Genomic DNA, 14,065 nt, shown 5'->3' on the forward strand with positions numbered 1-14,065 from the left:
CCAAAACTGTGCTTGCTTTGCCAACTTTCACCACAGCGTGTCAGGTTTTCCCGAAATATACTAAATCTTTTTAGCTCTCTCTACCACCTGTCTTCCTCAGGTTAGCCTACGGTCGCATAGAGGCCAGCAACTTTACACAGGTCAAGCTATCCGGCTATAAATGAGCATTAACGTAATGTACATCACAGCTGTCCTGAAGGAGGTAAACTCACAGAGAAACTAATAAAGTGCTGAGTTTAGATGATCCCTCGTCTTCCTTCTCCGGCGTTGTTAGGACAGACGAATCGTGAACGAATCGTTAATTTGAACCGAGTCTTTTCAGTAAAACAGTCGAACTGATTCACTGGTCCCCAATCGAACCTTATTTGCGTCTTTGCAGATTGTGGACTGATAATACAAGTCGAGTAATGATCTTATTTTATTGTTAATGTATTTTATTGAAACGCGAGGTAAAATCCTACATTTTAGTAGTCACCGTCTTTGACTTAACTCACATTGTCTCTCTTTAGACTGTTAACTCGGAGAGACTTCACTACCCAGCGAGCACACAGCGTTGGCGTGACGTCAAATGACTTCAGCACAACTTTCAACGAGCCGTTAAAAAGGTGCTAAAGGTTTCGTTTCTGTTTTGAGGGACTCTGGGACTAAATCGGAGAATATTAGCTACATTCATGTAGTGTAACTGTCTGCATTTCACGTTTAAAATAACCCAAATCCAACATGAATTTGAAAGCATTCAGGTAGGCCGATCGCGTGATCTGTAAAACATGCACACTGACAATTAGACCAGAGAATGAGTTAAAGATCAGCGAATCTGCGCAGCTCGGCTAACCGCTACAGGGACTCACTCGCTCAGCCCAGAGCCATTAAACACGTCGGTAAGTATCCACCTTTTCTTATCAGTGAATTCAGCTGCTTCAGTGCGTCCATGACAGAATATAAGCTCCCTTTTCTGATTAGCGCCAGTAGAACGGGGGACGCTCTGGACGGGCTGCTCAGATAAGGTCACCGCTTAGGGACGTCATGTTTGGGGGCACAGACCCCACCTATGGTCATCATATCATTTGGTATGCAGTAATTAGGAATTAAGAAGTGATACTTGATTAAGTTTGACGAAGAAATAACTTGCACTGTAAAAAACTGTGCGCCTTAAGTACAGTGGGTAAGTTTTAAATAAAAAATGTAAATGAGTATAATTATGTAAAACAGAAATTCTGTTAAAACTGGTAAGTTCGGTTAACTAAAAAAATTTAAGTTAACCAGGGAACTGACTTTTGTCAGTTAATTATTTCTATAATTGTGTTGTTTTTTTTTACCTTTTAAGAATATCTCAGGACTGTGCTTCTTGGCCAAAAGCAAACAAACAAACATAAATATCGACCAAAAAATAAATGAACAAATACTCAGGGTCCCCCTGGTGGCTCGGGGGCATTAGGTGACTCAGCTTGACCTGACTTCGCGAATGTTCTTGTGCCTGAAGGCAATCAAATCCTCACAGTTCCAACATCTAAGCCCTCCCAGAAGAGTAGAGGCTGTTATTGCAGCTAAAGTGGGGGAGAGTCGCTATTATTTTCCTTTGAAGAAACGCTGTATGAGAAGGTTTACAGTATTTGGACATACAGTGAACGCGGAGCTAATTAAGTTAACTTGACATGTAAAACAACGCTTTTGATTAAATTGAATCAGAGAAGAACCGGTTCGGTAAAGTGAATCAGATGAATGAATCGTCGCTGGGAAAGAGTCGACTCGGGCCTAAGCGCGGTTACCATGGGAACAGGTTTCCCTGGTCTCGAGGACGCGGCTGAGGCGCTGTGACTGGAAAGAAAACTGAGCGCTGTTTGTTTTTGGGATTAGGCCGCAGCCTGAAGACGCACAGTTTGGAAAGGACTTTGGTTTAAAGTCACAAATTAGGCGAGTGTTTCTGTGGTTTTTGCGCACAATAAAAAAAAGTGAAACATCAGTATTGATGAATTTCCTAAGTCCTGTCTGTTTCCGCGCTGTTATCTGCTCGGGGACAATTCGGCGGTGGAGCACTAGATGGCAGCAGAGAGCTGTCATGGTCTAATTCACTTTTCATGCTATTTTCCATAAACGTGATGACATTAATTCAGGCTTCATACGGCTGGTTATTTTGTTTGAGGGAGCCATTTTGTTTGTCATATTTATTCTATTGCTTAAATTAGTACACATCTTGTCTAATTGTATATTACAGGGTAAAATTGTAGCCTTCTGAAAAAGGTCACCCTGGCTCGTCTCTTGCTTACTCCAGCCTTCATAGTGTAAAAGTGCACAGGCTGTCTTCTCTGTTTCTTTTCCACTTCACACTCACACATCCTTCATCTTTACAGTTTACTAAACGTGTGAAAAGGTTCTCGTTTTCAGCATGTAAAGGGTGTGGAGGTTATGAGGTAGGAGGAGAACAGACAGAGGGAAAGGGGGAGGGAGAAGGAGAAGGGAGGAGTGTAAAGGGAGGGACACTAAGCAAGCAGGCAGCGTGTGTGCTCATGTTTTTCCTACTCTATCTCGCCCCCCCCTCCCCCCTCCATTTGCTATCTTTCTATCTATCTCTCACCCCCCCCCCCCTCCCCCTCACCCCAACACACACTCTTTCAGCCCCACAGATGGCAGGAAGTGCTTCACTATATCGGAGACATCAAGTTCTTTTTTTGTTTCTCCTTGAAAATCTCCTTTTCACTTCTCTGCTTTTTCTAATCGTAGGGTTTTTTTCACCCCTTTCCAACCCCCCAGCTCTGAAGCTTTCTTTTTCTCATTCCCAATCTTTCCCCCTGTCATCCTTTCCTCATTCAGCATGGTGAACAGATAACTCCCTGGCTGATGGTCACCATGGGCGCCTGCCTCTGCAAAGGTCACCAAGGTCAGTTTCTACCTGTCTGTCTGTCAGTCTGTCTCTGTTGTTAGTCTGTCTGTCAACTTGTCTTTTCTGATCTGATCACCTCTCTGCCTGGTTAGTCATCCCTTAAGTTTGTTATTCTGCTGGCATAGTTCTCTGTCTGTCTGTGACTCTGTCTGCTGCTTCGTAAATATGTACTTTCTATCTGTCTCGAAGGTTCCTATCCAGAGGTCTCTGCCACAGTGTCTGTCCATGTACTCGTACCTACCGTATATCCAGTCTGTGGTACTGTTTACATTGTCAGCTCTCTGCAGATACTCATGCACAAGCCTTCTGAATTAGCATAGGGTAGAATTAAATGTATGTATTTGAACAAAGTACGTGCCTAAGAATGAAGGTGAAAATGGGTTCTGTGGAGCGATGCTTTACAAGACCCACTTTTTTCTATGTATCATTCCTTAAAGATTTCTTTTTGTAAATGTGATGTGCGAGTTACCTTGAAGTTTAAAGAATCGCCACTTAATTTAAAGGTTGGGATCTGTTTAGGTTTTAAATTGACCTGTACACTCAAGCAATGAACCATTTAGGTGCCTTGATTTTGTGTGTACTTAACATAGACACAACCAGGATGAACAGGCAGTTCAGCAATAATCATGAAATAATCAATGAAATAATCACTGCAGAATCAAAAATCAATTACAATTAATTTTTATATTTATTATCATTATTATTATTAGTAGTAGTAGTAGAAGTATTGTATTTTTATTGTTTATAAACCATTAATACTTAACAAATTTGGCTAAAATACTTTTATTATGAAAATTTAGCCTGTAAATAGTATCATGTCTGACAATCAGGATATTTTTCACATATTTGATTGGCTTTCCAAATCCTTGTTGCTGTAACTGTCATCATTTATTTTGCCCTGTCTAGGTTAAATTGAATGGAAAGGCAGAGATAACATGTTGTCTCAATGTTAATGAAGTGTTACAGTGGCTGGCAGTGTTACTCCCTGAGTTTGCCAGCACAGAATCAGTTATTTTAAAGCATTCATGCTCCTTATTTACTACCTATTTGTGGTCTCAGTTCTCTGTCCTCTTGTGCTGAAAGACTCCACTGCTTGCAGAATTAGTGCCGCTAATTTAACCTGCAGAAGCGACTTGTTTTGGACATACAACATGTGCAGTGTGGTGCGATAGCAGAGATCCCAGAGGCTGAGATAAAGGTAAAGTCTCTGTGGGCTTCAGGAACCTATCAGATAAATGAGAGAATAGAAATCCCTCTGCTCTTCTCTCTCTGCATCAGGTGGAAATCCTCTGGAGAGATAAGAGGGTGAGTGAGCAGGGGTCTATGCTAGGGGTGAGCAAACTGATGATAGATTACTGTAATTGTAAAAAATTGCAGCATGGTATGTTTGTCTGATATACTGTGGATGTCATCATTACATCTAGATACATTACATCTATCTCTATCAGATTACATTTTTAAAATGACATCTGGGTATCTTGCAGGCAAAACAATGAATCTGTAGCCTACTCTGCCCTCTGCCAGGCACTCATTGGCCATTTTATGAGAAACACTTGCAATCACTGACTGTAGCCCATCTGTTGCTGCTGTTTATTTCAGGTGTTCAGTTGTACATTATCAACTGTACAATTCAGTTTCAGATTTGGTTTTCCTCTCTTACAAACATTAAAGTTCATTTTTAGTTTAGAACACAGTTTCATATGTTATGATTCAGGTCCAAAATACTAACACTCAAATTCATATTTTGCATTTAAATTCAAACAGCAAATAGCATGAATATAACAACATAATCCATTTGTCTTTATTACCGATTACATTCTTTCAGAGATGACTTGTTTACAACTTCTCAAAGTAATCTGCAAGGGAATTTTTCCACACCACCAAAGTTCAGTCTTGGAAATTTGGTTGCCTTTTCTGCTTCTTACACATTTGATCAAAATTCCAGTTTTGGAAAATTCTGTTTTCACTTATTTTCCTTTGACTGTTCCCTTCCTTACGTAGTCTGTCATATCTAAATTTCTGAGAAATATTTCATGAAAAATGAGTAGCGTACTTTTTGACTGTAAGTGAAAGAATCTGAAATGAAGGGTGGTCTCTGACTTTTGCACAGCAGTTTCACTGACTCTAAGTACGAGCCATAAAGAACATAGACCATGTCATATTACATCTGAGATGCTAACATTTTGACTTTAAGGTGTCTAAAGAAAATGGCAGGTAGCACAGAAGTAATCCCGTTACACAAGCGTTTGCTCTGATAACATTGCATGAGTCTCCAAAGGCATGGCCAGTTAGTGAGTGTGTCTGTGTGTGTGTGTTTGTGCTGTGGGAGCCATTAGGCAGGGTCATGGGGTTCTGAGACTTAGGTAGGGCATGACCAGTTAAATGCCAGGGTCATCACTTATGAATAATGCATGAGAGAGATAGATGGAGTGCCACTGTGGACACACCAGATTAATACCATTGCCAAGTTTGTGCATTGTTTGTCAATGCACATTAACAAAAAGGCCATTTAGTAGTATCAGGGGCCCATGAGACCCTCAGAAGCGAGATGAGATGTGCTTTATAAGGCCTCGAGTGAATGAGATGGGGGGCCAGTGAAGAAAATTTTTGTTCCTGCACACCAGGGGATCCCCGGGGATGGGTTGTCAAGACAATTGCTTGTTGCTATGGCAACACGGGAGCAACAGGAGTGATTCTCCTCCATTTGCGTCAGTGCAAACTCAAATATGCAAAGCGTGCCATACGCTGTAATGTATATGTCAATAAATGCATACAACACACACACACACATTTTCTAAGCCACGTCTCCCTCAGGGTTGCGGGGTGGGGGGGGTTGGGGGTGGTGGTGCTGGAGCCTATTCCAGTGGTCATTGGGCGGAAGGCAGGATAAACCCTGGATAGGTTAGATGCATACAACATTTACCGTAAATAACCATGATACCTGAACATAACATGACAAAACAGAACAGATCAAAAAGAGGTGCAAGTGCTTTTAGCCTTTCTGGTCCTGCTCTGAGGGACACACTGCCTGATGACCTTAGATCTGCCATCACTGTAAGTTTTTTAAAAGCAAACTTAAAAGAATCATTTACCAAAATGAAATTAACTTTATTCCCCATTTACCCTAAATTTAGTTGATCAAATAAACTATGATTGCTGTCCAAAAGTTGCTTCTTTAATAATGCGGCTAATATAGCTAAAACGTCAAGGAGGTCTCCTTAAATGTTTTGGTTATGCTCCTCATGGACCTGGCTTGTAACTCACTCACTCACTCAGATTTAACAGGCTGAAAATTCTACACCAGGGGGAGTTGCTGACACTGAAATAGCTATTGGTGCTGTGCATTGGTCAATGACACTGTGTCTCCTTGTTCAGTAAAATACACTTGCAATATATTAGTCACATCGCTTCACGGGAAAGCTAAAGAAGCAATCTCTGGACACCAACTACATTTGCTCAAGCTACTAATTCGTGTTTTTAGTAAATCTTATCTTTTTTATGGTTTTATGTGCTTTAGCGATTTCATTTATATGTAAACTGTTGTTATCTTTGGTTTTTGTCTATTACTGTTTTGTACTGAAAAATTATTTGTACCTTTTTAATGCGATTTTATATTGTTCATTTTACTTCCTGTCCCTGAAATTACACCTGCATACAAAAGTTTAGGCACCCCGGTTTTGTCAAAGTACACATCCTTTATAGAGGACACATTTCTGCATATTTTAATGTACAATTACTATGTGATGAATTTAACATATTGAGGAAACAATAAAACATATAATGTAGCCTGTGCAAAAGTTATGGCACATTTTCTACAGTTTTTTCCAACATGTTAAATTTAAATAAACGAATAGAAATTGTGTCCTACAAATACCATATTTAAGTGTTTTCTCTGTAGAGGGTGTTTTAACTTCTTTTCACTTAGAAAATCAACAAACATTGTCATTTGACAGGGAGTGTGCATGTATTTTTGTTGTTGTTATTGTTGTTGTTATTATTATTATTATTATTATATTATTTTCTTCTCTAGATCTTCACAATGACCAGCAGCATCCCATGGGAGAACCTCAGTACTGGTCTGAAGGACAGCCCATTGCCAAGGTGTGTTCATGTTTCATTTGCATTTACAATTAAGAATTAACAAAAAAGAATGAAATTCGTTAAGAAACAAATTCCTAGGAATATACAGTGTAGATTGCATGTCTGGCACCTCAAAGTTTGGCGTGTTTTTAATCATTTGAATTCCTTGTAGATTTTAGCAGGAAACGTATCTTGATATCTCTAATTATCACTTGTGATTCACTGAGTGTTTTGCATACGTCTGGCTTTCCATCATCAGTTTATGACTGTGATTCAGAGTGACATGTACAATACATGTGCCATCGTCTCCTCTCTGTTTTCTTTTCCATCCATTTAGGGCAATCATCACCCATACAATGGCTCTGTGACAGATAAGAAGAACGGCAGTGGCTATAGCATCGGGGAGCTGGCCACATCCTCTTTGATGGGTGAGAGATCTGTGATACATGGAGATCTGCTTTGAGCCTCTGTTTTGTTTTCATTCGAAGTCATTTTGTATGAAAACCAGTCAGTCTCCACAAGACACTGCTAATGTGATCTCCCGCTGCTTCGATTTCATCAGCACAATCTCTCCTTCTCTGTCTCTGCCTCTGCCTCTCTCTCTCTCTCACTTTCATCTTGACTACCTTTTAACTTGACTGTTCTCTCCTGGAAGTTAATTACAGAAGCTAATAATGTGTTGTGGGTTTTTTTTTACTTTTTTCCATGGAAAGCTCTTTTAATCCTCACAGTTTAATTATAAAGTCAATCACGAACCAATGAATGTATTAGAGTAAAGGGCAGCAGCATGGAATGGCTGAAAGGTTTGTTTTTTTTGGCTGATGGGTTATTTGAAGAAAGTTGCTTTGTGGAAAATTATTGGGAAGGCATAAAGATGAATTGAACACATGAGGGAATAAATTACTGTCACATGCTGATAAAAGCAATTTTTGCAAAATAAATGACTTGTATACACTTCAAGAGGACCTCTTTTAAGTCAAGGTCTGACCTCAAATAGCTGATAATTACTGATGTTATTGTTTGCAAACCCTCCTTTCTTCTTGACCTTTTCATCTTTTCTTTTCACTATGTCATTCTTGTGTCACCCACACTACCTCTTTACCTCCTCCTACGTTTTAACCCTCTTGTTTCTCTTTCATTGGATTCCCTCCCATTTTACCTTTTTTTTTTTGCTTTGTGTTTGTTTAGGTCTGGTGGCCACAATTAAGGAACACATAACAAAGCCTACGGCGATGGCGCAGGGCCGTGTAGCCCACCTGATTGAGTGGAAGGGTTGGGGTGGGGAGACAGCAGCCGGAGGGGGCTGGTGTGGCTGGAGCAGGGATGGAGGGGGCTGGGGAGGAGCAGGGGCTACACTGCAAGAGGACGAGCAGCTCTACTCCCACCTGACTGATGAGATCAAGGAAGCACGCTTTGCTGCAGGTAAACACATCCAACAGGAAAGTGCTTTAAATTGCATTATCCAGGACACCAATGTTGCTTTTGAATAGTCAATCTGAGAGCACACATTTCAAAGCCAAAGATTTGGCCAAAAAGTGTATGCAGTTTTCCCCTTAACCTCTATTGTACAGCATCAGACAAGACATGTTTGGTTTCTGAAGTTTGCGTCCTTATTTGTGTACCGGTGCTGAGGCTCATATAGCTAAGAAGTAATGGAAGGTTATATTTATGATTTTAGTAAACTGCAGACCTAAATCCTCACACACTTGACCCAAACTGTGTAGAGTTGTTATATAATTTTAAATAGACTTAGTTATGTGGTTTCTGATCCTATGTAACATACTGTTATCTATAAAAATGGACGTATCTATAGACAAATTCAGGCTTTGAGGTGGTTGCTACTGTTATTTTTTTAAAAGCACCAGGGTTTGAGGCAAATATGTAATGAGTTAGGCATGCAGTCTGCACAAGCCTAAATTGGTGGTGTAAGCTTCTGTTAATGGTTACTGGTTAGTTACAAGAGTCCGCAACATCACTGAATGTGTTTGGGATTACTTGGCTTGTGAGAAGCAGAAAATGCAACCAACTTCTAAGACTGAACTTTGGAGGTGTGTAAGAATATCCTTGTGAATACTCTTTACAATTGATACTTCTTTGAAAAAGTAAAAGCGTGTCGCTCCGAAAAGAACAGAAGCTGTAATAAAGACAGTGGTGAACACACTAAATACAAAAATTGTTGATGCTGTCTTTAGTTGCTGAGCCTTGGAATTTTCTGTTAAATATGTTTTCTGCTTTTTTCCTGATGGTGAAAAATGAAGACTGTACTTAATTTCTGCTTTAACTGGAAATTAAATAAATGAAGGATGGTACTATTTTGCAGTACTGTAACCTTTCACTCATGGATTTTGCTGAGAACAGAATTTAGGAGATAAAGAAGGCGTTCTGAACTGATGCTTGCCTGTGGTTTCAGTCTGTTCCCACAATGCCTTCATATCACCTTTACCTTCCTCAGGGGTAGCTGAGCAGTTTGCTTTGGCCGAGGCAGCGATGGATGTATGGCCTTCACACGATGTTGAAGATCGAGCCACAGCTAGCACAGTCCCATTACAAGGTAATGCTATACTTCATATCCCACTTGAATGTACTGTACAGTCTTCTGCATAGAGTACATCTGGTCAACAAGAAAATACATTATTAGGCAAAAAAGTGGCCCGTATTTGCTTTATGAAATTTCCATAATTTAATAAATGCCATTTGCATTGAATTTCTTTTGTCACTTTTTGATCTTTACATTACACAGAGGTCCTTTAAACTTTAAAAATGTTCTTCACACCTGAATCTTATTAACAGACATTGAGATGCCCTTAAGGAAAGCAAAACTGTTCTTCTATGTGATTCTTCTTGGTATCTTTATCTTTAAAGGGCCCATATCATGGGAAAATGAATTTCCCTTGCTTACTTCAAACATCTTTATTTCATGAAATGTTGTTAAATCTTCAAAACACACCACACACTGCACAGTCCATACAATCCAAGTATGGAACCTAAGCTGCAAAACCAGCCCATTTTGAAATCTTTAGTTTCCATGATGTCACTAAAACCAACTTATTTGCATTTATCCAATTTATCCACCTATTCAGCCTACAGCAGTTAAGCCCCACCCTTTCATATTAAAGTTATATTAAAGGAGTGATTCAGGAGTGCATCAGCTTTGAGTGCTTTTTGAATGAGGCACAATACAGGGCTGCCAAACTGAACAGAGCCAATTTACATACATTGGTTTTAAAGGTACAGTAACAAGAAAACAGCTTGTTTAATTCTAAGGAATAAATTATGACCATTTCTGGTAAATAATAACCACACTTGTCATAATGAACCTCATATACAGGTAAAAAAGCCTCGAATGAATGTATGATGCACACATTTTCTTTCCTGTGTGTCCTCTATGGGCCTGAGTACTTACCATAATGCAGTCATCACATGATGTTAATGATGATGGTCCTTGTGGGGTAATTAGATGGAGAATGGTGAAATATGGCCTGTTGAAACAGATGGATACAGCACGAGGTACATCACAACATCCTGTGCTGTTACTGATTAATCTGCTGCCTGAATGAAAGGAAAGATAAATGGGTGCAATCTCTGAAAAACTCATACATGCTGTGGAGAGGAGGTGACTCATCAAGATATAGCGCTGTAATGAGTTGAAAACTAGTGGGCTTTTTCAGTTTTACTTCCGCTTTTCCTCTCACGTTAGAACATGTAAATCTGAGGTTCTTTATGTCTTATTCCCCATATTTCAATCAATTTTCAGTGAAGTAGGTCCCTGACATGTCGCATGAGTGTGCGGCCTATGTGGAAAAGTAAGGTCCATCATACTTACCCCTGTTTCGTATGCAGCCTGTCCCGAGGCAGGCAAAACCATCCAGCACCTAAAACCTAAAACACTATAATTTGGATGTGCAATTCCAGCTCTATTTCACGGAAATTGAAGTTGCCCTTGATACGCCATTCTCAAATGATCAAATTATCCCTTTCACTACTCTTCACAAAATTTGTTTTTGAAGTGAGGATATTTAATTCCAGCACATATTAGGCGTGGAGTCTACTTCTGAAAGTGGAGGATGAAGCACTTTAAGTAAACTTTCCAAAGTGCCGTCTGGCCAAAATGAAAAATATAAGCATTGCTTCATCTGCTGTGAACGTACACAATCACCCCCTACAGTGGTGCCACAATGGTCTCTAAAGTGGGATTTACTGGTTTAAAGACTAGGAAAATCCCTTAATGATGATTTACTTTGAAGAACGGAGGCACTTTTGAAATCTGCCAGATACCTAAGGGTATGGTGTTTGAAATGTTTTACCCCGCTAGTTGGCAAATGCAGAAGAAACCTACATAGCTATCCTTACTTTTAGGAAGCCAAATAGCACATCTGCATTTATTACCTTCAAAATCATAAGATTTACTGGCAGTCAGGATTTCTTTACCACTGTGGGTGGCATTCCTAATGGCTATGTGATATATTTGCATAATGCATGTTGGGTATTGCTGTGAGAGCACTGACAGATGAAAACAAGAAAATGATACATAATATTGATTTTGTCAGACAGATGAGGCTGAGGATATACTACATAACATGACAAACATATTAAATACTAGTGTAATCTCCTTAATAAACAATTCATTGGAGCAATGCCTTAAAGGAACCATGTTTTGTTCCCTAAAGAACCCTCCAATGGATGGTTCTTCAATGTACTGTTCTTCATACAGTACAGTGCAGACATCAGAGACCAACACTGATTTATTTAATTTCCACTCAAACCAGCCATTCGTTTCCAGTTAATAATATTTAAGGAGACTTCTGATGAGATTAGATATAGGATATTCCATTTGTGTATGGAAGGGGAAAGCCCAAGGATAATTAGTTTCCAAATCTGTATGTGAAAAATTATGAAATTCCTAAGAGCCATATAAGACCTTGTAGACCACCAAAACTGTCCTTATCAGAGAAACAGCACTTAAAGCTTTCATCTTTGAGAGAGAGGAGAAAATCAAGCTCCATTGTTTGGGATAATTTGGGTTGTAAGAAGCAAAAAATGTAACCAACGTCTAAGACTGAATTTTGGACATGTGAAAAAGTATCCCTGCAGATTTCTTTTAAAAACTTAAGGAAGTACTGGACACTCTTACTTCAGAAAAATAACTTATAAGTAGATGTAAACAAAATTAAGATAAGATCAATAAGAAGAGTGTGAAGAACTTCCATATAATGTTCATTCATCATTTAAACTGCTTATCCTCCTGGGTCGCGGAGGGTGCTGAAGTCTACCCCAGCACTCATTGGGCAGAGGGCAGGAAACATCGACTGAACCAGTCGATCACAGGGCAGACACAGAGACATACCCACACTCACACCTAGGGCCAATTTAGCATCTCTAAATAGCCTGACTGCATGTCTTTGGAAGAAAACCCACATATGCATGGGCATAACTCCAAAGAGAAAGGACCCTATTCACCTGTTATTAAAGGTTTTTCCTAGAATAATAAATACAAGCCAAGAACCATTAAGAAACCTTTATTTTCATGAATGTAAGAGATCAGAACTGATGCTGGAGTTATACTGACTTTGTGCTGAATGTAACTTCTAAATCCTGTTTTTATGATTATAACTCCATAGGCCCTGATGGCCTGTATCTCTCTCAGTTCCTCATGGATGGAGGAAGCTTGGGCGTCCCCCAACATCTGTACAGTATACACGTGGAGGCCAATGGTGCCGAGAGCATTTCTTTGGCTCCCGTACAGCCTCCTCAGCCCTACTTCACCAGCTCAGTGTCTCAGCCAGAATCACAACACCCTCTACAGGAGCAGAGGACTTTACCACCTGAGGGCTCCGTACGACATGCAGACAGCAGCTCCATGTCTGAAGATGAGGTTTTTTATGACTGAAAACTGAATATCAGCGGCCACCGGACTTGTATAATTTATAATGGTTGTCTGAATATTAGGTGGGCACTTAGCTTACCTTCGATGACAATATAAAGATGTATGTATGGCTTGGAGTTGTACTTCATTTCAGTCTTTGCAGGACAAACTACCTCTGAAGAGGTTATTGCCTTACTCAGTAGATATGTTAAATCAAGCTCCCATGCCAGCTTTTGAAGCGATACAGCACAAGCATCAGTTAATTGACACATTAACAAACACATCAGATGGCTTTGTTTTTCTTGGACAAAATGTTCTCAGCCATTTTTGCAGAGATGTTTTATGGGAGCAAAGCAAAAAGCCTCACGTGGGGAAAAAGAAACACAAATGCATGTGAAATTACACACTGGTTGAGAAAGAGAGCAGATAATGTCCATGATATCATTTTGAAAGCAGCACCTGTAAATACCTTCTTATGAAACCCTTTCAGATGGTTTCCTATTTGAAAGCAGAAATCTGCAGGGCTTTGCAGCTGGAGATAACGTGGACGTAAAAAAGACATGTTCTCTTTAAGCTAGACACCATTCAGACATGTCTGCTAAAATTCATTTAAAAACAGCTCAATGAGGCTGCGGGAGAGAAAAGACTCTTTTGTGAGAAATGGAATCAGAGGATGAATGCGATTAGTGCTGTGCTACAGAGCCAAAACCCAGGACTTTGAGGGTTTTAACAATTTCTAAGACCTACTTCTATATTTCCATGAAGCTTTTTGCTGTGTAAAGCCTTGTAGTCTTGTTAGATACTCACACCTAGTCCTTTGTACATTGTGCTAAATACAGATACTATCTTTGTGTAAATTGTGACTTATTCTTGGGGGAAAAAAGCGGTAAAACTATCAAAGACATCCAAAAATCAGAAATGCAGTGTTTGTTATGTGGGTCTATTCTTGCAGCCAAAGAACCAGAATAACAATTATCTGTCTGCTTTCCTTGTATGATTAGTTTTTGTTCACACTCTTTAGATACAGACAGGTGGTGGAGAATGCGGGAGGAGGGTAGAGGGGCTGTGCAGTGATGGTGGTGGAAGTGACAAGGGGAGATGTGTCTGTGTGTGCATGTGTGAAGACAAGACGAGTATAGATATGAGAGTCGTATGAAAAAATGTTTGCACCTAAAATGATGCATTTTTGTAGATTTAGTAGTATCCATCCTCTGTAGAGGACACACTTCTGCACATTTCAATGC

General features: G+C 39.7%; 1 protein-coding gene across 7 annotated transcripts; it reads left to right on the forward strand.

Annotated features, from left to right (window-relative positions):
- Positions 1 to 324: 324 nt before the first annotated feature.
- fam131c (family with sequence similarity 131 member C) lies at positions 325 to 13,736 on the forward strand. 7 transcript variants are annotated; one of them, XM_017706489.1, is made up of 9 exons: positions 325 to 404; positions 510 to 605; positions 734 to 878; positions 2,809 to 2,875; positions 6,909 to 6,979; positions 7,296 to 7,386; positions 8,147 to 8,380; positions 9,411 to 9,509; positions 12,577 to 13,736. In XM_017706489.1, exons 4-9 carry the CDS (start codon positions 2,836 to 2,838, stop codon positions 12,843 to 12,845), a joined length of 804 nt encoding a protein of 267 aa, XP_017561978.1. In that variant the 5' UTR covers positions 325 to 404; positions 510 to 605; positions 734 to 878; positions 2,809 to 2,835; the 3' UTR covers positions 12,846 to 13,736. The 7 variants fall into 7 exon arrangements, with proteins under 7 accessions (XP_017561978.1, XP_017561985.1, XP_017561967.1 ...); XM_017706496.2 differs by lacking the exon at positions 325 to 404 and having other exon boundaries at positions 464 to 605; XM_017706478.2 differs by lacking the exons at positions 325 to 404; positions 510 to 605 and having other exon boundaries at positions 615 to 878.
- The last annotated feature ends 329 nt before the right edge of the window (positions 13,737 to 14,065 follow it).

Source organism: Pygocentrus nattereri, chromosome 9 (genome assembly GCF_015220715.1).
Source record: "Pygocentrus nattereri isolate fPygNat1 chromosome 9, fPygNat1.pri, whole genome shotgun sequence".
NCBI lineage: Eukaryota > Metazoa > Chordata > Actinopteri > Characiformes > Serrasalmidae > Pygocentrus > Pygocentrus nattereri.